Here is a 25,068-nt window from a genome sequence, read left to right on the forward strand (position 1 = left end):
AGTTGTTGAGTGATATAATCTATAATTTTGAAAAATGAAAATACAAAAAAAATCATATCCACATCTTAAAGGAATCACTTAATATACTAATTCTAATGCTCCCAAAATGTTTAGGATGATGCCAAGATGTCAAAACTTTGATTTCAATACTAATTAGGAAGAGCCCTTTCAAGATTGCACCAATTGGCAACATTTGAATATTGACTATAGATTAGATAACAGTATTGTATCAATTTTAAATTTCCTGATTTTGATAACTGTACTGTGATTATGTAATAGAATGTTCTTTTTCTTAGGAAATATAGATTGAAATATTACTCAAGTGCTTAGAGGTAAAGGGGTATGTATGATGGCTGCCACTTATTCTCAAATGGTTCAGAAGACAAAAAATATATATGGAGAGAGAGAGAGCAAATGACAAAGTAAAGGTAAACGTTAACAATTGTTGAATCTGTGTTAAGCATATACGGGAGTTCTTATTCTATTCTTTCAACTTTTATGTAAGTTTGAAATTATTTCTAAATAAAATGTTGACAAAAGTCCTTTCGAATGGCACCTCCTAGTAACAGAAACCTACATTCAAGTCATTAGCTTAATATTATAATACAAAAAATGAAAGAAAACAAAAATAAGTACATCCCAAGTGGAGCTCATTCATTACTCAACAATATATATCTCAGATGATTTTTCTTAATGAATGCAATAACAAATAAGTATATTTATTAAGTGATTGCTTGAAAATTTTATGGTTTGTTAGGTTTAAAGGTCTGTCAGGTTCTAACAGCTTCAGTTGTTTTTAAGGGCCTTTGGCCAACATGGTACTTTGCAAATTTATAAAAACAAAATAAACATAAAACAAGAAATTCATTGAATACTTAACCCATTGTAGAAATTAATTTGATCTGTGGATCCACAGGGAGAGGCTGCATCCTGAATGGATAACTCTTTTTAACAGAATAATCTTGAAGCAGAAGAACTAAACCAATTCGCAAACTTTTATACCACTCGGGACACAGGGCATTCCACATAATCACTGACACAGTGCCTGAACTGTCAGCAACTTCCAAAAAGGTCTAGGAAAAAAACGTGCAAAAGCACATGAATATTTGTTACTTTTATCTACAGGGTGTTCAAATTTTAAGAATGAAGAAGCAAAACTACAGCAGAATGACTGAATAATTTATGATATCATATGACAGAATCTATAACTAGGAAAAGTTATGAATGAAGAATTTATAGTGATATGAGAAAATACTTAAGAAAATGTTAAGTGATTCAAAATTTTATGTACAACATGATTCCCATTTTGTACGATAATTTAATATGATATATGATATACATATTCATGTGCAATATATGATATGCATACATATACACATAGATATGACATATGATAAACATATGATATCACAGATATGTGCAAATAAATTATACGTATATATGTATGTTGATATATGATATATACATAAAAAAGGGAATAAAACATACTTTATTAACAGTGGCTCTATGTGGTAGAATTTGGGGTGATATTAGTTATTAGCTTTATTTATATAGCTTTCTATATTTTCCAAATTTGCTAGCAGTATGTATAACTTTTATAGTAAAAGTTTAATAAAACACCTAAAATACTCCTTGATAACGTGAAAATACAGTAAAATGTGAAGTAAAAAAAAAAAGGGGGACAGAAATCAAGAATGTAGTTCTTATCGGCATTATATGGCACAAAGAGTCAAGAGAAAAGATGTGTGTCAGCTAGATTTGACAATTAGAATGTCTCTAGTGAGTTCCCAGCTGAAGAATAAACCCCAACTAATTGTATTGAGAAGTAAATGGGAGGCAAGAAAGTGAAAACATCTTGTGTAGACTACTTCTTCAAGGAGCTTGCCTGAAGAGAAGGAGAGAGGGAATAGAGGAGTCCTGAGATCAAAGGAGATTTTTTTCCTTTTTTAAAATGGAAGATTAGAGTATGTTTATATGCTGCTGTAGAAAGCACAGTAGAGAAGAAATGACTGAATCTACAGAAAAAGACGTGAAGGAGACCAGCTGTATCAGGGAACTAAAGGGTGCCAATACAAAAAGAATTCCTTTTTGTACAAGAAATTACATAGAAAAATATCTTTATACATTTATGTACATTTTTTAAATTATTAAATTGAACTTATAAAATGTTATTTAAACATACATTATCCTAATATAGAGTCAAGTCTGTAAGTTATAGTCTATAACTGTTAAATTACCATATAATATCTTATCATCACTTATACCTGGTATGGCTCAATCATATCTTTATCAGGTTTTCCATAGTATCGCAGTTTCGATTTATGCAAGATTCTCACAAGCAAAGCAGGAAAACTTCTTCTCCTAGCCCAGGTCATTTCAAGGTGAGAAAGGGAGATTATTCTGGTATCTAGAATACAAGAAAGAAAAACAATCCTACTTTAATATGTCATGGTAATTTCAAACTTCTAATTTAATGGTTAAAAATGGTAGCCAGATGATACTCAAAGCAACTCCTTTTCACCATCTAAGCCAGTCTATATATTTCTCACATATAAAACTTAATAATACACACTATCCCTAATAATAATAGCTAAAAAAAGTGTGTATATATATATATATATATATATATATATTTATATGACTTACTATGTGCCTGGAACATAGGTAAATACCTATATTAACTAACACACTGTTCCATCTAGAATGCCCTCCACCTTGTCAAACTGTGTAATTACTTCCTGGAAAACTTGGATCTAAACTCACCTCCCTTAAGAAATTTTGTGGAAAAAACTCAACGCCATGGAATAATTTCCCACTACTAAGCACCTCTATATTTAATTTATAGAATTGTTTTATGATATATTTCTGTATTGCCCTCACCTTAGTTTCATATGCATAAGTTCTATCTTTCCCAAACAGGCAGGACATGGTCCTATATCAGGGCTTTTGGACTTGCTGTTCCCTCTGCCTGGAATTTCTTCTTAGATAGCCAAGTGTCTTCCTTTCTCCTCTCCTTCAAGTTTTACTCAAAAGTCACTTTCTCAGTGATGTTATCCCTAACCACCCTATTGAAAACTGATCCCTTTACTTATCCCCCATCCCACTTTATTTTTCTACTTAACACTTATTATCTTCTCATATGCCATATAATTTACTTTGAAATGTTTTAATCTCCAAGCCTGCTGGCAAAAACAAGAACTGCTTAAAAGCTATTCACCATCTTTAAAAGATTAACTTATATTTCTGATTTTACTCTTTCTTGGGTTAAGAGGGGTTTCATCTGCAGTTCTCCCCACATTTTGCTCTCTCATAGCTCACAGTGGCAACTTTTAAAACCTAAACTTGTATTTGTTCCAATATTTATGTCACTAAGGCATCCTCCACTTCCATTTTTATTCACATAATGTATCACTTACTCACCATTTTGGCACGAAAACCATACTTGTAATTTCTTTTTAATAAGAGTTTAAATGGTATTTTATGAATACACCTGTAGCATAGAAAAACACACTATTTTCAGTATTAGAATATTTTGTGTAATTTTCCCTCCAGATTCTTCCAATACATTACTAGCCCAGGATCACAGGTCTTAATATTTGATCTGATGTAATTAAGTGATTTCCTTTTTAATGTGGTCAGACAAATCATGGATCAGCTCTGAATTATCTGGAATGTATGTGGAACACTCTTGATCAGTGAAGGCACATACACCTCCTTTACTGGCTGGAATAAATTCAAGAGCTACTTGGTTTTGTAAAAGCGGAGTTCTAAGAGCCACTGTTTCTGCTATAATTGGGTCCAGAGAGTTAGCTGTGATCAAACATCTGCCGGATTGACGTTTTCCCAGTTTAGGTTTTTAACTCACGAACTTCACAGAATATATATCTCTCAAATAAAAAAAAAATCATATGCTATACATAGACAATGAGGAATCTGTGTAAATTCATAGAAATGTGTGTTCACTATCAAAAGAAAGAATGAAAATAAATAAACTAGATATTTAATATAAAAAGTTAGATAGTAAGCAACAGAACAGTGATTCTCAAACGTTTTGGTCTCAGAACCTCTTCACATTCTTAAAAATTACTCGAGACCTCAAAAAGCTTTTGTTTATGTGGGTGATATCTATCAATATTTATCATATTATAAAGTAAAACTAAGAAATAAAAAAATATTCATTAATTCCCTTAAAAATAACAATAAACCTATTATGTATAATATAAATATATATTTTTTGAAAAATGACTATACTTTCCAAAACAAAAAATGTAGTGAGAAGAGTGCCATTGTTTTACATTTTTGCAAGTCTCTTTAGTGTCTAGCTTAACAGAGGACAGCTGTATACACATATTTTCCTTGGCATTCAGTCTGTTTCAGCGTCATATGGCATGTAGCCTCTGGAAAACTCCGCCGTATACTTTTGAGAGGATGAGAGGGAAAAAAGGTAAATAAAGTTTTAGTATTTTTATTATGAAAATAGTTTCGACGTTGTGAATCCCCTGAAAAGATCTTAGGGACACCCCTGGGGGGGTCCTTGGATCATACATTGAAAACTGCTGCAAAAGAATAAATCTAAGGAATGCAGAAAGGGATAAAGATAAAAGCTGAAAATAATGAATTAGAAAACAGTAGTACTGGTAAATTCAATTCCCAGGAAAAATTAATTAAAAGGTAGAACTTTGACAAGTGCAATCATGAAGAAAGAAAAAAAAATATAACATTTGGAATGTGATCAACTATAAACACAGAGAAAAAATTGTAAAGATTATTGTATATGATTATATATCACTAAACTTGAAAACATCAGTGAAATAGATAATCTTATAGGAAAATACGAATTACCAATATTGCCCTAAGAAACAGAAGAAAACTGGAATAGGTCAATAACCATAGAAGAAAATGAAAAAGTTCAAAAATAATGACCTCCAAACATAGGACAAGGTTCACATGGTTTTACAAGAAAATTCTAACAATTTTCAAAGGATATCTCTTTCCTTTAAGTTGTTCTAGAGCACAGTAAAATGCAGAAATTGTACCAATTCATTTTATAAACTTAGATGAATCCTGAAAAATCATGACAGAAATAGTACAAAAGAGAAAACTATAAACCCAAATCATTTATGATAGCCAAAATCCTAAATCAAATTCTTTCAAATCCAATACAGCAGTACACTAAATAAATGGCATCATGACCAAGTAGAGTCCTAAACGTCTTGTCTTGTTCAGGAGGGGTATATTATAAATTCTGAATAATTCTGGAGATTGACACAAAAATGTGAGTTTAAATAATTTTGTTAAAACATTAAAGGTAACCACCAGCAGAATACAAATATAATGTATAATTTCTAAAGCACTAGAAGAAAATAATTTTTTAAATCCTGCAAAGGTAAAAAAAATAAAGCATGGCATGTAGTAAACAAAGTCAGATTTCAACAAGTACAAACATCATTAATCACATTAAATTTAATTGAATAAAATTCATCTCTTAAAAGAAAAAGAATTGGTTTGGGTCAAAAAGCAAAATCTTAGCTATATGTTTCTTAAAAGAGACAAATTGAAAAAAAAATGAAGATAAAGTGATGGACAAAGAACCACTAAAGCAGTGGTTCTCAAAATGTGGCCTTTATACCAGCAGCATCAATTATCACCAGTGAACTTGTTAGAAATGCAAATTCTAGGGTCCTACCACAGACTTACTGAATCAGAAACTGGTGGTGGGGCCCAGCAATCTGCATTTTAAAACACTTTTAAGGTGAAACGGATACCCACCCACGTTTGAGAACCATTGCTCTAAATGCTAACTAAAAGATAGCAGAAGTGGTAAATAGCACTGTCAGACAAAATATAATTCAAGGTAAAAAGAGACAAATTCCATATTGAAAAAGAGTAAAATCCACCAACAAGATATTAATAAGTTATGAAACTTTACACATTACAGCAACATCTAAATCAAAAACTTTTAGAAATATAAGGAGAAATGAACAAAACCACCACCAGAAGAGAAGCCAATATTCCTCTCAGAGAAATGAGCAAAGAAAATAGATTTAAAAATAAGGATATGGAATATTTTAATTAAAATTTAAAAACTTGGCATAATAAGGAACTTCATACCTAATAAGTAAGCTTTTTCTAAACTTTTGGGTGTTAAAGAGGAACTCAAATTTAAAATAAGAAATATGAGTAACAATGAAATCTCTACACTTCAAAACCTGGGGGATGCAGCCAAAGCAGTACCTGTGGAAAATTTCAGAATTTTAAAAGCTTTTGGAAGTAATAAATGAGGAAATAAATGAAACAAGCATTCAACTCAAGAAGGTAGTTACAATAAAAATATGAACAAAGGAAGTAAAAGGAATTAAAGATGATAGCATAAATAAAGTAGAAAGCATCTCCCCACTAGACTTCTTAATTAATAAAGCCAAGAGTCTTTTTTTTTCAATATCAAAAAAATAGACAAACCTATGGCGAGGCTGATCATGGAAAAGGATGAAGACACAAAGGTTAGGAATGTAAAAAGGAATGTAACTAACAAGACAGAGATTGAAAAATATAGACTACTGTGTGCAACTTTGAAATCTAGGTGAAATGAGATTTCCTAGAGAGTGGAAATGAGATTGAAATATTGACTCTCAAAAATGGACTCAAGAAGAAATATTATTGGTTTCATTACTTTTTCTACAAGAAATTGAAAAGGAGTCATTCTCTCAACCCCCAATCCCAGCTCAAGGCCCCAGGTTCAAACAGTGTTAGGGGTAAATTCTACCAAACCTTCAGTGAACACATGATTTCTGTAAGCACAGGAAAACAGGCAAGCTTCCCAACTCATGCTACTAAGCTAATATTAACCTGATATCAAAATTGGACTGAAATAGTACCCCACTAAAAAAATAACAAAACCTATGGACCAAATTCACCTGAACGTACAGATGTAAAAATAACAACCATAACCAAGTAGAGATACAAAAGTGGTTCAACATTAGAAAATCCATTAATGTAATTTATTTCATTCATTCCTCTATTCAATAAACACTTACTGAATGCCTATTATGTGCCAGACATTGTTCTGGGTATAGAGGAAACAACCCACAGCAGTGAAAAAAACAGAGTCCTTGCCCTCATGGATCTTATAAACTAGTGGGAGGAGAAAGAAAATAATTTCAGAGTTCTATCAATTCTATGAAGGGTATTTGCACAGTGATGTAATAATAATAAACGGGGAGGGAATACATATTTAAATAGCCCTTTTCTAAGATGTTTTATATATTTGAGCTGAAACTTGAGGATGAGAAGGAACTTTTCAGAAAGAGGAAAAGACAGGAGCAAAGTATCTGAGGCAGGAACGAGTTTGGAGGCTTAACGATTAAAAAGATAAGCTGATATTACTGAAACAAAATGGTGGAGGCGAGGGGTTAGAGAGGAGAGTAAGGGGATTCCGTAGGGCAGGAGTGGGCAAACTATGTCCCGTAAGCCAAATCCGCCTTGCTGCCTGTTTTTGTAAATAAATTTCGTTTTTTTTTTTTTCAGTGAGGAAGATTCGCCCTGAGCTAATGATCTGTGCCAATCTTCCCCTATTTTGCACGTGGGCCGCCGCCACAGCATGGCTTGACGAGCCGTGTACAGGTCCGCGCTCAGATCCGGGCGCGCCAATCCTGGGCCGCTGAAGTGAAGCGCCGAAACTTCACCACCACACCACCCGCCGGCCTCTTGGAAAACAGCCAAATCCATTAACCTACATATTGTCTGTGGCTGCTTTCGCTATACAATGGCAAAGCTGAATAGCTGAAACAGAGACTATATGTCCAGCAAAGACCAAAAGATTTACTATCTGGCTCTTTACACAGTTTGCCAACCTTTGTAAGGGCTTGGAGACCCCCGTGGGCAGTCTGGATTGCGATCTTAGTGCAATGGGGAGCTACTGGAGAGATTTCGGCAGGCGAGTGGCATTTTAACTGACTTCCATTTTAAAAAGCTGTCTTTGAGGTCACAATATTGGTTACCTTTGGAGTAGAGTACTGATCAGGAAGGGCAAGAGGGAGCCTTTTGGGGTGCTTGAAGTGTCCTATATCTTGATCTGGGGGGGTGGTTACAAAGATGTATGTATATATATATATATATATATAAATTTATCAAGCTGTATTTTTAAGACTTTTCCACCTTACTGTGTACATGTTATACTTTAACAGAAAAGTTTTAAAAGTACAAAAACACACCATAAACAAAGTTTAAAGAGAGCGTGAGAAGATAATTTGCAATATATAGCAGACAAAATCTTAATACCCATTAGCAAAGAAATCCTATATATTAATCAGAAAAAGTCAAAAGATGTAATTTAAAAATAGTATGATGGGGGAAATGGGCACTCTCATATATATGTTGGTGGGACTGTAAATTAGTACAACTTTTTCAGAAGATGATTTGTCAATATCCATTAAATTTAAAAATTTAATTACTCTTTAACCCAGCAATTTCATTTCTAGGAATCCATCCAGAAATATCTGAACATAGTGAAATATGTGCATATCCCAATGATGTTCAGCACTGGATCTAAAACTGAAAAACCAAAAACTGCCTAAAATTACAAATTACCCACTCACATGGGCATGATTACATAAATCATAAGTATATCCATACCATGGAAGAGTATATGAACAGATGTACATTAAAGATGCTTGAGATAAGCAAAAATAGAAAATCACACAGTGTCATATAATTTATTTTTTTCAAAGATAAACTCCTGACAGTTTGGAGTTTTGAGAGGAAAGTTGAAGGCATAGGAGGAGGCAAAAGGGGTCTTTCACTCCACCCCAACATTTTATTATTAAAAATTTCAAACACAGAGCAAACTTGAAAGAACATCAATACATCCACTCTAGATTTTGTCATCAACATTTTACTACACTTGGCTCTTACATTTTCAATACAATATACTCTTAAATATATAGTTTGGATTTTTTAGCACATGGACATTGCCTTTTGTAATAAAAATATGGCTTCAATATTGAATAGCTATTACTTTCATAAGCAGAAAAATGACATTCTTTTACAAATTATTATTCCCCTCAATTCTTCTTCTAGAGTGTCAATTTTTCATTTATACATTAAATTCTAAAAATAAAAATGATCAACACTTAGAGTAGTAATGCACTGCTGCCTTATTCCATGCTTGAGATAAAAATCATTCCATGATATCATCCCCGAAATGACTATCTTGCTTTTAAAGCTTAAGTTATATAAATCATCCTTGGATACACATTTCTATAACATTTGTTTTCCTTATAACTGCTTATTACTTTAATTGCATATTTTTGACCTAGTTATCTTTTCACTTTAAAGTTTGCTTCTGGTATATGTCACAGTAAGATTATTACATGTGATCTAGAATTATGACTGCAATATAAAAAAAAAACCTGAAAAGCAGTAAATGTAGAAAATTATCATATTTTTCTCTCCAGTACTTTCGTTCTTATTTTATCTTTTGCATTTTATTTCTTCCCCATTCCATACACGTACATGCCTATGGTACTGTCATTTCCCTTACTTCCATCTCTTACAGATAAAATATATTTTAGAGCAGTGTTAATTATGAGCTGGCATTTTCAGGTTAACTTTCTACTTCTGATACAGAAGAATGGAACTTCTCAGATCAGTATTGTTCGTCGTAAGTAATAAGAAACACAAAAATGAGAATTTCAAGCCTTCTCACACAATCACACATTCAAAAAGCAATATTTACATAACTGCTACACTCAAAGACAGAAAAAAGGTGTTTCATTAAAGTAAATTATTAAGGAATAAATTACGGAACATCCTTTTTTGAATGAAGGCTAAAATATGCAAAACCACAAATATTTACAACTTTTACGCCGAATTCAAATCTATACACTCTCCAAACAACACGGAAAGTACTATTTCCACAACTGGAATGGGAATGAAACTAAGATTAATTCCACTGTAGTCAAACGTGTAATGAACACATGAAGAATACTAACTACAACATCAGTCTGTTTGCCAGATTAAATTTAAGAAGTATTCACACACTTCCATAATGGCCAGTTTTACAACCAAAGCAAGACACGGACTGTGCAAATTTCTTTAAGTGAGCGTCTCCGACACTCGTGAAAACTTGTCTACTACCGCTCCCGGCTTGTAATTAAAACTACCAAAGCACCTTCGTTCCCTTTCGCATAACGCAAGCTCCTGAAAACTATTTTTAAGCACCCTCCGCCCGTCGTTCCTTCCAATTACTTACTGTTAAAATTGTGTTCCTCAGGCTGCTTGTCGGTTAACCAGATATCTCCATATGGATCTTCGTTATTCCACAGGGCCAGGTAATGACTCTTCGCGCCCCTTAAAGGCCTCTCCGGTATCTCCTCGTGCGCTCTATTTCTGAAGGGAGTTTCTAAAGCAATAGCTTCCAAGGTCTCCCCACAGCGGACGCTATCTATGCACAGGATCCCCTGACCTAACCTTCTCTCGTTGTAAAGACACGAGACTCTGGAAATTCTCATTTCTATGCCAACTTTAAGAATATTTTTATATACGAGAGAATTCAGGCTGGGGTCCAGGTAGCACTTTTCCTGGTACACCCCGTCCGAGATCGTCACATCATAGCAGTAAAGGGGAGGTTTGGGTATCGTGTCGCGTGGCTCATCCTCTAACAGGTACCTTTGGACGGCCAGCACAGCGACAGGCACTACCTCCGAGACGGTGACCCACTGGCGAGGTGAGTCGGTTATTTGCTCAAGAATCCTTTGGATCCAAGACCTGGGCCCTTGGGCACCGGCCCTTCGTATCACCTCTCCCGGGACCCTAGCCCGAATTCTCTCAGGGTTCCGCGGGTATGGCCCAGCATGTGAGGGGCCGGCCTGAGGTTGGCCTGACTCACCAGACATTGTGGGGTAATCGCGTACCCTCTTCAATCCCAAAAGCTAGTTTGCCGGGTCTAAAGCTGAGAGGAGAAGAAATCGCGCGCTCGAGCGGCAACCGCTACTCTGCCCCTGCTGACTGACTGGGCTCCGCTCCGTCGCGTGGCTGCCCAGCCGTTTGGCTTGCGCGCGCCAGCCCTCGAGCCCCGCCCCCTCTAGGCGCGCTTCCAAGTCTCGAGGCACTGTTGCTAGGCAGTCCCACACGCGGTTACGTAGCAGATCCTCCGACTCGGTGCCCGCCGGATAGCCAGGGGAGGAGGAGGGGGAAAAGCATTGGTCGCCGTGGTTCGCAAAGCGTAGCGAGAGGGAGGGGGAGGAGCGCTCGTATCTCTTCTAGAGTTGCCGAGAGGCAATGGAAAAGAAAAAGTGACTGGAAGCGGGGTGCAAGTAGTCATAGCTCAGAGGTTTGGGGGTTTGGGGCTTGGATCAGCAACAGAAAGTAAATTAGAGTTGGTTAATATACGTGAATGTGATAACATGGGTCTCCTGTAGTATGAACGAAACCAGATAATGTGTGCACAGCCTTCAGGACAGTCCCTAGCACAAGTTCTTCGTTAAGCATTGGTTGCTATTGCTATTAGCATTAACATCATTATCTGTAGTGGCTCCCTGAGTACAAGGTGAGTGAATTAGTGATTAAGTGCAAATGAAAACAGAAAATTATAGAACTGGCTTGGTAAAGAGCCGCCTTTAGATTAGACTTATAAAAATGTACTTACATTTTATACAATACCTGGCTTAACATACAGCTAAGATATAGAATTTTAGCAATTGCATTTCTAAACTACAAGGAATGTATACCGAATGGATGTAAAGTGAAAAAGCTGATAAGAATAGTCAGAATTAAAAATAAAACATTTAGAGCCAGCCCTGGTGGTCTAGTGGTTAAGATTCGGCTCTCTCACCGCCGCGGGAGGGTTCATTTCCCGCTCGTGGAACCATACCACCCATCTGTCAGTACTCACACCACGCCTGCAGCTCACGTAGAGAACCAAAATTAACAACTAGGATACACAACCATGTACTGAAGCTTTAAAAAAGAAAAAATAATAAAAATAAAACATTTATTATATGTACCCAGATGTGCCAGTATACAAAGAATGTAGAAATTGTCCTAGGAATACTTTTCAAAGATGTTTATAGGCTTGTTTTGATTATATTAATCTCCCTTTGCTCTCTATTTCATCATTCTTTATTCACTATTTATGAAGTCCCTGCTATGAGGCAGGCACTGTTCTAGGCCATTAGGGATAACAGTAGTCAGGCTCCTCTGCTCAAGCTTCTTTTCACTGCTTGGGCTGAAGAACCCTGCCATTATTAGTATTTAACTAATTCACTCATTCTACACATATTTCTTGAGTGTCTGCTCTGGGCCAGATACAGTCTTGCTATGGAGACGGAAAAACATAATAAGGGGAAAGGGAGTGGAAAGGGGTGGCAGTTAATATTTTATATAGAATATAATTAGGGAAGGGCTTTCTCTTAAGAGGTTGAACACAGCAGAGAGAGACCTACAGGAGGTGAGGGAGTGGGTAGGTGGATATCTTAGGAAAAGGCATTTAAATAGGAGGGAACAGCAAGAGCAGATTCCATGAGATAGAAGAATGCTTGATATTTTCAAGGAAATGCAAAGCCATTTGGCTGGAGTGGAGGGGTGAAGGGCAGAGTGGTAGGAGATGAAGTCAGAGAATTAGCAAGGCTCTGTAGGCTTTCCTCTGTTTTGAGCAGAAGAATAACATACTTCAGCTTGAGCCCCACTTCCTTCATGAAATCTCCCATAACTGAGTCATTCTAGAACAATCTTTCTCTTATCTGTATCACCTTGTATGTATCACCCATCTAACATTTATCATCTAATACCTTGTGATTAAAAACAAAACTTCTAATGTATGTAGTTTGTGTCTCTAACTCAGGGTTTCTCAATCTGGACACTCTTGACATTTTGGGCCAGAAAATTATTCATTGTGGGGATATCTTGTGCACTGGAGGATGTTTAGCGGCATTCCTGGCCTCAACTCACTAGATACCTGTAGCACTAACTCCCCACTTCCCCAGTTGTGTCAACCAAAAATATCTCCATAAATTGGCAAATGTCCCCTGGGGGGCAAAATCGCCCCTGGTTAGGAACCACTAATTTAACTAGACTGTAAGCCTTTTGAGAGCAGAAACTAATTTATTTTTTATTGTTTCCTATAGTTCTTCCACTACTGCTATGCATAAAAGGCACTCAAATCTTTTAAGTAGATGAAACATAATTCCCACTGCCTCTTCACCAAAGGGAATATATATATATAAGTGCGCCTCTCTATAAACAAACACAATAAACAAAAATCCAAACTTACAAAACACAAAATAAGTAAGCTCCCTGAGTATAGGTACCATGTTATGTTTGCTGCTGAACCTCCTGTGCCAAAGTCAGTATCTAGTATATAGTAGGTGCTCAATAGTAATTGATGAATGAATAAATAAAATTATGGATTTTTGTTGGATTTACTGCATAAGTTATTAAATATCAACTATCTCTATTGTTTATCCAAAAAGAACTGGTTTGAAGTCTTTCAAATCTGCTCCATCCGCACTCCCTCAACTATATACTCGGTGGAATTTATATATAATAGTAATATATCATCATATTCTGGGCCCTTCCAACTAATTCATAAGGGATGAATATTGGCAGTGGTGCTCAGTAGTTGGGTAATTACTGGAATAGGGAAGAAATAGCACCCATGTTTGTTTTTACATGACTGCACACAATAAAGGTGTACAGTGACTATGAACACACATTTGGGGTCTTTTGTATTGTTCTACTGACAATCTGCTGATAGTGCATCTCCCCAAGAATTAAGGTGTCTACTTGAGTAGCTATCATACCTATGTATGAATGTTCCCTGATGTGGCATTATAAGCACTTGATTTAGGATTAGTTACATAAGAATAGAATAAGTAAGAGAAATGACTTTTAGAGCCAATAATGGGTATCATTTAGGTTATTGATTTTTTTCTCCCCTCAGATCTGGACAGTTTGTTATAGTGTCCTCCAGAGCTTAAAATAGTAAAAGCAGACAAGATAATACTTTATTTTATAAAATGGTGATGTTCTAAGATATTTAGAACACTTTAAATACATCATGAAATTTATTTTGTAGTCCACTAAATTTGATGCAGATATCAGCCACATTGATTTTCCTCATCTTTAAAGCTGGACTCATAAGAGTAGTCACAGTGGTTGAAAAATTAAGTTAGTTCATATGGATAAAGTACTTAAAACAGTATCTGGCACATACTAAGAGTTCAATAAATGCTAGCTATTGTTACTATTATTCTATAAGGAAGATAAAGTCACACCACAAAAATCATAGAATGCTAGAACTGTAGGGAACCGTTAGATACCCAATAGTACAGAGTTCTTTAAACTGTGGGTTGTGAGGCATTGATGAGGTAATGAAGTCAATTTATTGGGTCACAACCAGCAATTAAAAATATGAAAAAGAATAGAACAGAAAATGCCAGAGTGCATTGCACATAGTAGGGATAAGGATAGCTTTGTAAAATTTTTGTTTCAAATCTGTTGGTATGTATATATGTATACTAGGTTGTGATGTAAAATGTTTTCTTACTAAAGACTGTGGCCAGAAAAGTTTAAAAACAAGTACTATAGTTCAACCCTCTTTTATTACAAATGAAGAAACTGAGGCCCAGAAAAGGAGACTAACATGACCAAGATCACACAGTGCTAAGTGACAGAGCATCAGAACTACTAGCCAAGTTTCCTGATTACTAAGCCAATGTCGTTTTCGTGGCATAAAGTTGGGCAGATCCTGGATTATCCCCCAAATATATGAATTTTTTATTTAGAATAATTTTGTCTTGGTTATTTTTATTTGAATAACCTTGTTTGATCTTCTCATTCATTTAACTATCCTTTCCTTTATTTGCCTTGGGTAAGCGAATCAGCATCATTCCCTTGCCTTGGGCATTGGGCATTGGAGGTACACTTGTAGGTTCATCAACTTCATAAGATTATGACAGTGTGGGTAGAGACACCAGGGGAGGAGGAAAAAGAAGTGGCATGACTAGTTGGTGCTAAAAAGATGTGAAGAGTTTGGATGTTATCTCAGAGTATTTAGGTAAGCTCTCCAAACATCACCACGGTAACAAAAGAGGGCCTGGGACTGGCTGCCTGGCAACCAGAGCACTACAACCTCCAGCTCAGTGCTGTCCTTTTCCAACATCTTTCTCTTTTTAAGGCTGCTCTTGATGATTTTATTAACTAAATTGCCTCTATATACAAGGATGGACCTGCGTAGTTTAATAATACCCCAAACCTCATTGGAATCAAGGATGTTCCTATGTTACCTTTCTATCAGATGTCAAATATGTTTTGATTTGTGGGTTGGATGTGCATAAAAAAAAAGTCTCCAACAGGCTCACCGTAACAGTGGTTCTAGACTCTTTTTGCCTCTCAGTTTCTCAAACAAATGCTCATATTTGTCCCCATGCCTTTGCTTATTCTGAGCACATATTAGATGCACAATAAATGGTTGGTTGATGCTGTTCCCCCCACCATCTCCTCTGTCCATTCAACTCCTACTGTTTTTCGTAAAGATCTCAGTGTGGTAGCTTTTCTTCTGAGTCTCAATATTATATATCTGTAAGAGACTTGGATTTTAGAATATGGATTTGATCATTTTAAATTTATTAGGTCTTTGTTTCCTTGATTATTGGAGAAAGGAGGACTGCGAATAAACTGCCAGAATTCTACAGATTAATTATTCCTGCTTATGCTCATTTGTCATCCTAGTATGATGTATCTAGCATGCCTCAATGTTTATATTCCTCCTCTCAAAAATTTCTGTTTGTTGAAATATGTGGTTAAAATTTGATTACATTTTGGAAATCCGAACACCAGTGTGTATACTGGATTGCCTTATCTGAAGTAGAGCTGGGCCATAAATCTGGTTCTCAATAGGCAATTCATCTAAAGATGTCCGTGTTAGTTTATTTTTAAAATAACAGCTTTATGGAAATATAATTCACAGAACATACAAGTCACCCATTTAAAGTGAAGAATTCAGTTGTTTTTAGTATACTCAGAGTTGTACAATCATCACCACAACCTAATTTTAGAACATTTTATCATCCCATAAAGAAACCCTCTGCATATTATTAGCCAATTTCAACTCCAGCTCCCCGCCTCAGGCACTGGCAACCACTGATCTGCTTTTTGTAACTATGGATTTGCCTATTCTAGACACTTCCTATAAATGGAAACATACGTTGTGTCTGGCTTCTTTCACATAGCATTATGGTGTCAAGGTTCATCTGTGTTGTAGCATACTTCATTATTTGTTTTTGATGAATAATATTTCATTTTTATGGGTATATCACATTATGTTCATCAGTTCATCAGCTGAGGGACATTTGGGTTGTTTCCATTTTTCACTATGATGTATAAGGCTGCTATGGATATTAGTGTAGGATATTTTGAGTGGACATCTGTTTTCAAATCTCTTGTATAGATACCAAGGACTGAAATTGCTAGCTCATATGGCAACTCCGTGTTTAACTTTTTGAGGAATTGCCAAACTCTATTCCAAAGTGTTGCACTATTTTACGTCCCCATCAGCAATGTACAAGACTTTCAATTTTTCCACATCCTTGCCAACATTTGCTATTGTCCGTCTTTATTTATTGTAGACATCCTAGTGGGTGTGAAATGATATCTCTTTGTGGTTTTGATTTGCATTTCTGTAAAGAATAATGATTTTGAGTGTCTTTTCATATGCTTATTGGCCACTTTTTAAATCTTCTTTGGAGGAATATCAATTTAGATCCTTTGCCTATTTTTAAATTGAGTTATCTCTTTATTATTGAATCTCAAAAAGTCTTTATATATTTTATATATTCTAGATACAAGTCCTTTATCAGATATATGATTTGCATCATTTTCTCTGATTATGTGGGTTGTCTTTTCATTTTCTTGATGGTGTCCTTCAAAGAATAAAAATTTTTAATTTTTATGTGTATATATATTCTTGCTTGTGCTTTTGGTGTCATATCTAAGAAACTATTGCCTGATCCAAGGTCACAAAGATTTACTCCTATGTTTTTGTTTTTTATTTGAGGAAGATTAACCCTGAGCTAACAACTGTTGCCAATCCTCCTCTTTTTTGCTGAGCAAGATTGGCCCTAGGCTAACATCCATGCCCATCTTCCTCTACTTTATATGGGACGCCACTGCAGCATGGCTTGACAAGTGGTGCATAGGTCCACGCCTGGGATCCAAACCTGCGAACCCCGGGCCGCTGAAGAGGAGCACGTGAACTTAACTGCTATGCCACCGGGCTGGCCCCTACTCCTGTGTTTTTTAAACTAAAAGTTTTATAGTTTTACCTGTTACATTTAGGTCTATGTTCCATTTTGGGTTAATTTATTTATGTGGTGTGAGGTAGGAGTCTAACTTCATTGTTTGGCCTGTGGATCAAGGTGTCTCATCACCATTTGTTGAAAAAACTTCTTTCCCCACTGAATTGTCTCACCAATTTTGTCGAAAAATCAAGTGAACATAATTTTAAGGGTTTCTTTCTGGACTCTCAATACTATTTCACTGATTTATAGATCTCCTTATATATTGCCACACAGTCTTGATAGCTGTAGGTTTGTAGTAAGTTTTGAAGTTGGAAAGTGTGAATGCTCCAACTTTGTTCCTGTTTTTCAAGATTGCTTTAACTATTCTGGGTCCCTTACATTTCCATATAAATTTTAGGATCAGCTTATCAATTTCTGCAAAAATGGCAATTGGAATTTTGAATTGCAGATTTTAGTCCATTTATATTTTTTTAGATTTATTGAGATATAATTTACATATAGCATTGTTTAAGTTTAAGGTGTACAATATGGTGCTTTGATACACATATATATTGTGAAATGATTACCACAATAAGGTTAGTTAACACATCCTTCACCTTACATAATTACGATTTTTTGTTTTCATTGTTATGGTGAGAACATTTAAGATTTACTCTCTTAGCAACTTTCAAGTATTCAATACAGTATTATTAACTGTAATTATCATGCTATACATTAGATCCTCAGTATTTATTCCTCGTATAACTGGAAGGTTGTACCTTTTGACCAACATCTCTTCATTTACCCCATCCCACAGCCCCTGGCAACCACCAGTCTACACTCTGCTTCTATGAGTTTGGCTTTTGTAGATTCCACATATAAGTGAGATCATACAGTATTTGTCTTTCTCTGTCTAACTTATTTCAGTTAGTATAATGATCTCAAGGGTCATCTACCTTGTCGCAAATGGCAGGATTTCCTTTTTATATGGGTAAATCATATGTGTGTGTATATATATATATAAAATATATCCCACAGTTTTTTATCTACTCATTTGTTGCTGGACATTTAGGTTTTTTGTTTCCATGTCTTGGCTATTGTGAATAATGCTGCAGTGAACATGGGAATGCAGATATCTCTTCAAGACCCTGTTTTCATTTCCTTCAGATAAATACCCAGAAGTGGGAATGCTGGATCATATGGTAGTTCTATTTTTAACATTTTGAGGAACCTCCGTACTGTTTTTCCGTAGTGGTTGCACCAATTTATATCCCCACCCATGGTGCATGAGGATTCCCTCTTCTCCATATTCTAGCCAGCATCTGTTATTTCTTATATTTTTGATAATAGTCATTCAAACAGGTGTGAGGTATATCTCATTGTGGTTTTTGATTTGCATTTCCCTGATAGTTAGTGATGTCGAGCACCTATTCATATACTTCTTGACCATTTGTATGTCTTCTTTGGAAAAATGTCTATTCAGGTTCTTTGACCATTTTTTAAGTGCATTATTTGTTTGTTTTTGCTGTTGAGTTGTATGAGGTTCTTATATATTTCGGATATTAACTCCTTATCAGATGTATGGTTTGTAAATATTTTCTCCCTTTCCATAGGTTGCTTTGTCATTTTGTTGATCATTTCTTTTGCTGTGCAGATGTTTTAGTTTGATGTAGTCCCACTTGTTGATTTTTGATTTTTTTACTTGTGCTTTTGGTGTCATATCCAAAAAATCATTTCCAAGACCAATGTCAAGGAGATTTTTCCATATATTTTCTTCTAGGAGCTTTACGTTTTTAGGTCTTACATTTAAGTCCTTAGTCCATTTCCAGTTAATTTTTGTGAGTGATGTAACATAGGGGTCTAATTTCATTATTTTGCAAGTAAATATCCAGTTTTCCCAATACCATTTATTGAAGAGACTATCCTTTTCACATTGAGTATTCTTGCCTCCCTTGTCAAATATTAGCTGACCTTATATACATGGGTTTATCTTTGGGCTACGTGGGTATCACTTGTAATGTTTCATCTATCACTTATGATTTTTTATTTGAGTTTTTGCTCTCTTTTTTTAAAATTTAATCTACCTAAGTGTCAATTTTGTTTATCTTTTCAAAAAAACAACTCTTAGTTTTGTTGATCTTTTCTATTATTTATCTATTTTCTAGTTTATTTATTTCTGCTATAATCTTTATTATTTATTTCCTTTTGCTAAATTTGGGCTTAGTTTGTTCTTCTTTTTCTAGTTCCTTGAAGGGTAAACTTAGGTTCTGTATTTGAGATTTTTCTTTATTCTTAATGTAAGAATTTATCACTGTAAAATTCCCTCTTAGAACTGCTTTTCCTGCATTCCATAAATTTTGGTAGGTCATATTTTCATTTTCTTTTGTTTCAAGACATTTTTTAATTTCTTTTTTGATCCATTGGTTGTTCAGTATTGTGTTGTTTAACTTACACGTATTTATGAATTTTCCAATTTTCCTCCTGTTATTGATTTCTAGTCTCATACCATTGGAATGGAAAAAGACAGTTGGTATTATCTCAATCTTAAAATTTTTAAGATTTTCTTTGTGATGTAACATATGATCTATCCTGGAGAATGTTCCATGTGTACTTGAGAAGAATGTGTATTTTGCTACTGTTGGATGGAATGTTCTGTATATGTCTGTTTAGGTACATTTGGTCTAAAATACAGTTTAAGTTCAGTGTTTCCTTATTGATTTTCACATGCGCTATTCGTCTTTAACTTTTGACAATTTGATTATAAATCGTCTCAGTGAAGACCTCTTTTTGTTCAACCTATTTTGGGTTCTTTGGGCTTCATGAATCTGCTTTTCCTCCTCCTCTTCCTTATTCATTTTACTCATTTTATTCCTTGACATCTTAGGATATTGAACCTCTTTATAGAAGACATCATTATCATCTTTGATAGCTTCTCTTGAGTGATGTCCTACTGATCCTGCAACTCATATAAAATATGCTGCACTTCATCTGCAGTAAGGATAGCTTCAGCAGCATCATCTCAGGATCCTTCCTCAGGAACTTCGAGAGAACAAAAGCAATTAAAGAAGGAATCATCATATAACTGCTTGATTGGAAAAAATTAAAAAGTCTAGGAATGCCAAGTGTTATAAAGGATGTCAAGCAATAAACTCTTGGTGGGAGTGTAAATTTGTTCAACTAGTTGTAAAGTTGAACATGTGCATACCGCATGATTGATAAATTCTCCTATTTTGTATATACCCAGGAGTAGTGCTTGTCAAAGGGGAGTATGATATTAATATTTTGAGGGGGAATGATTTTTGCTTGTACTGGGTAGTATCAGACATTATAGGATGTTTAACATCCATGGCCCTAACCCTCTGAATGCTGGTTGTACTCCCCAATCACTGTGACAATCAACATTTCCTAGGTGAGAACTACCGGCCTAGAGAAACTTGAATCGCTGCACTAGTAGATATATAAAGGAGTGTTCAGTAGCAGTGTTCATAATAGCTCTTAATTGGAAACAGCTCAAAATATCCATAATAGGAGAACAAATAAATAAATTGTGGTATAATCACACAATGGAATACCCTGATGGCCTCATGATACCAACATACCAGCCCTCACTTGCTTATATTCAGGCTTTTTAATGTAAGAGCAAAATAATCTTTTTGTCTCATTTAGCCACTCTTTTTTTCTAGTCTCTAAAAAATACTAGTTTGAAAATTACTGTGACTTGGAAATGAGCCCTGGCCATTGGTAAAGACCCCATAAAACAAATGTGGTAGTGTAATGAGATTGTTTCCCCTGTAATCACTAGGTTATTCCCTAAAATATATGAAATGTGAAGGACTTAGATATAATGCTAGCTGATGCAATTTGATTATGATACAGAAGTCTGAATTTAGATGCTGATATTATTTTTGAAATGAAAGTTCATAGTTGACCTTTAGCTACCTGATTTAAAGGTGAATTACTATGCCTTAGCAAACCTGCCTTTGAATGTCTGGCCATTTTTGATGTAATTAAATTGTTCAGACTCTGGATATCTGGTAGTCCTCCATGTGCTTCGATAGCTTGAACCTTGAATGTTTTGCTAATTTTCGTAAAAATCAAGACTTGGCTGGTTTCATAAGATAAAAATCCTAATGGTTTTCTCTCTTAAACAGCCTGGAAAGAATTCATATCATTAGTCTATGCTGGTGTTATTGTAATCTCTGACACATGCTTAAGGTCATGCTATTCCTTCTCTGACTAGACACAGTTTTATGGAGGACTCAGTTTCTTTTGGGGTACCCCTACGCTGTTGAAATTATTTCATCTATCCTTCTCCTCTATCAAAGTACCCCATACTCTGGAGAGTGATGAGAAATTGTAACTCATAATTTCTCTTTGGTTGAGAATCTTCCACTTCTTTCCCCACTGGGTATCAGAAGACAGGCATTGGCAACAGTATATGTATGTTCTTTATCCATAGTTTGCTTCTAGTTTTACTATTAGAACTGGAAAGCTAGCTTTTAATTAGACTGATATAAATTTGAATTCTCGTTCTCCTACATACTAGCTGTATGATCTTGACCCAGTTGCCTAAACTCTCTAAGGCTGATTCCTCCTTTCAATAGTAGAGTGGAACACCTACCTCATAAAGTTGTTTTGAGATTTAAATCATAGTGTACCTAGAAGGTCTGGGACATGGCCCGTTTGAAAGTTTATACTATTTACAGGGTTTAAATAATAATTCCTTAAGAGCAAATGGTCATAAAAAAGAAGTTTCATAATTTAATGTGCAGTATATAATATAAGCCAGAAGATGTTGTAAGAAATAAATGAGTTTGCACATTGCATATATATATATAATCTAAATGGCCAAAAAACATAGGAAAAGTATTCTAACTTCTTTAATAGTCAGGAAATGCCAATTAAAATTACCTACCAAATTGCCAAAAAGATTTTAAAAACATGATAGTGGGTAATTCGTTGGGGCTCATTTTGTCTCACCTTCAAATTGTTGGACCCTAGTGAGTGCAGGGGAACAGGAGGAAGAAGATCATATTAGCTGAACTGTAGGGAAGGCGCCATTCTCAAGGATACTGAGCTTCACTGGAATGTGGCTGGTCTGCTCATATATCTTTTATGCTTTTTCTCCTCCCGTAGTATAGGACTGATCTAAACTCTCAACAACATGTCAAGGCCAGAAGATGTCTCTTTTCTTCCATACACCATTGGAAGGTGTCTCTAACACAGATATATATATTTTAAATATAAAAATTATAATTTGGAAATTATGCCTCAGGCTTTTGCTTTCTGCTACAAGGGAGGAGCTGGTATCAAACTAATTCTGCCATTGACAGTAACTATAAATGCTTGACAGATATTTTTATAAAGCTATTTAAAGACATTAGAGAGAAACCAAGGCAGCCAGAACATGAGAGGACAAATTATAGTGAATGAAAAAACATTGAGATAAGTCTTCCGTTTGCTGCTGCTTTCTCCCTGCAAAGAATTGTCCAGTTCACAGAGTGTATGGCGTAGAGGCCAAACAAATAGCAGCAATTAGAGCTTGCAATACTCTTACTGGGCCAGGAAGACCAAAACTGGAGGACACAGCTACCAAGTGGCTGGGATGTGAATGCACAAGTTCCCTGGGGAAAAAAAAGGTAGCTGCAAAGAAGTATTATTAACATTCCACATGAAATTTCCACTTGAGGCATTAGCTGACTTTTAACCTGTGCCCTTTCGGGATGAGAGGCAAAGAAATGAAGCATAAAGCAGCTGCCAAAATGCTACAAAGTTAAACAGATTCAGGAATATCACAGTGCCAGGAAGGCAAAAACAGGAATTCAGGGATCTCCAAGGGACCCTAGTAAACAACCTAGATTTGTATTTGAGCCCCAGAAAGTGCTGCACCATATGAGTAAGGTTAAACTGGCAATAGACCAACCTCAGCTACAACAAGGTGATCTACCTCCACTCCGGCTGTTGTTTAGAAATAAACATTTTATCTTCTTCTGAGGAAGATAATATCATCCAGAACCACTACAATTTTCCATATACAAAGTCCAGATAAAAAATTACCAGATATGCTAACAGGACCAAATGACCAAAAATCAAGGAAACAAACAACAGAAACAGGTGCACAGGTGATTGAAAAGTTGGAGTTAACAGACATGGCCTTTAAAGTAACTACAATTAATATATTCAATAAATAAAGGAAAAGATGGGTAATTTTATCAGAGATATGGAAATTATAAAATACAATCAAATGAAAATTCAAGAATTAAATAGTATAATAAATGAAATTAAGAATTCAATAGATAAATTTAACAAAGATTAAACAGAACAGAGGAGAGGATTAGTGGACAGAATGATGTAGACTAAAGCTTAGATAAAAACATTTGAGAATACAGAAAAGAGAAGAAGGGACATAGATAACTTGGTGAAAAGGTCTAACATATATGTACTCAGAATCTGAGATGAAGAGAAAAAGAGGGCAAAAGCAGTATTTGAAGAAATACCTGCCAAGGATTTTCCACACATTGAGGAAAGGTCTCAAGCTACATGTTCTAGAGGCTATATGAATCTGAAGCAGCTTAATGACTGGCAGGCAGAATAATGCACCCCCAAAGATGTCTACATCCTAATCCTCAGAACTGTGACTATGTTATGTTACATGGTAGAAGGGAATTAAGGTTGCAGATGGAATTAAGGTTGTTAAGCAACTGGATTGAAGATAAGGAGATTTTCCTGGATCCAAGTGGGCCCTTCAAAGTGGAAAAGAAAGGCAGCAGTTTTGGTTAGTGAAAGATGTGGAGTGAGAAGGACTTGACCAACCATTGCTGGCTTTAGAGATGGAGGACAGAGGCCATGAGCCAAAGAATGCATGTGGTCTCTAAAAGTTGAAAATGGCCCGTGAAGCTTATAACCAGCAAGAAAACTGGGACCTCGGTCCTACAAGCACAAGGAATTGAATTCTGTTGATAACTTGAGTGAGCAAAAAAAAAAAAAAAAAGGATTTTCCTCTAAAACCTCCAAAATGGAACTCACCCCTGCTGACACCTTGATATTAGCCAGTGAGATATATACTGGACTTCTGACCTACAAAACTGTAAGATAATAAATTTGTGTTAAGTCACTAACTTTGTAGTAACTTTTTATGGCAACAATAGAAAACTAGTACAGTGAGAAAGAAAACCAGACATAGGTACATCAAAGTAAAAGTGATGGATACCAGAAACAAAGAGAGAAATTTTAAAGTAACTAGAGAACAAAGACACGTTATCTTTTCAGGAGTGACAATAACCTTGACAACTGAATTTTCAAAAGAAATAATGAAAGAAGACAATGGTCTGACATCTTTAAAGTGCTGAAAAAATATGTTCCAACTAGGCAAATTTTTTTTCAAAATGAAGGTGAATCAAAAAGTTTTAAGGGAAACAAAAATTGAGAGAATTTATAACCATCAGACATGCACTAAAAGAAATACTAAAAAGAGTTATTTAGGCAAAAGGAAAATGATCCCAAATGGAAACAAGGTAATTCAAGAAGGGATGAAGGACACTAAAAAGAGTTGATATGAGTAAATCTACATAAATATTGACTATTCAAAACAACAACAATATCTTTTGAAATTTAAAATATATGTGTAATTAAAACACATGATAACAGCACAAAAGATGGGAAGGTATAAATGGAGCTGAAGTGTTATTAAGTTCTTACTATGACTGGAAAGTGGTAAAAGCACTATCTTAAGGTGGAGTTTAATAAACCAAGAAGGAATGTTTTATTCATGAGTAACTAAGATATTAATGAAAAA

General features: G+C 35.3%; 1 protein-coding gene across 1 annotated transcript in view; it reads right to left on the reverse strand.

The window, feature by feature from the left end:
* RADX (RPA1 related single stranded DNA binding protein, X-linked) overlaps positions 1 to 11,018 on the reverse strand; it is a 60,913-nt gene extending 49,895 nt beyond the window's left edge. Inside the window, exons 1-3 of the mRNA XM_004440443.3 lie at positions 10,250 to 11,018; positions 2,265 to 2,407; positions 881 to 1,073 (exon numbers count right to left, since the gene is read on the reverse strand). Coding sequence (XP_004440500.1) covers positions 881 to 1,073; positions 2,265 to 2,407; positions 10,250 to 10,892 — 979 coding nt within the window. The 5' untranslated portion in view covers positions 10,893 to 11,018. The remainder of the gene's footprint in view (positions 1 to 880; positions 1,074 to 2,264; positions 2,408 to 10,249) is intronic.
* Between the last annotated feature and the right edge of the window lie 14,050 nt (positions 11,019 to 25,068).

The sequence above is a fragment of the Ceratotherium simum genome, chromosome X (genome assembly GCF_057802395.1).
Source record: "Ceratotherium simum simum isolate JZ-2026a chromosome X, ASM5780239v1, whole genome shotgun sequence".
Lineage (NCBI taxonomy): Eukaryota > Metazoa > Chordata > Mammalia > Perissodactyla > Rhinocerotidae > Ceratotherium > Ceratotherium simum.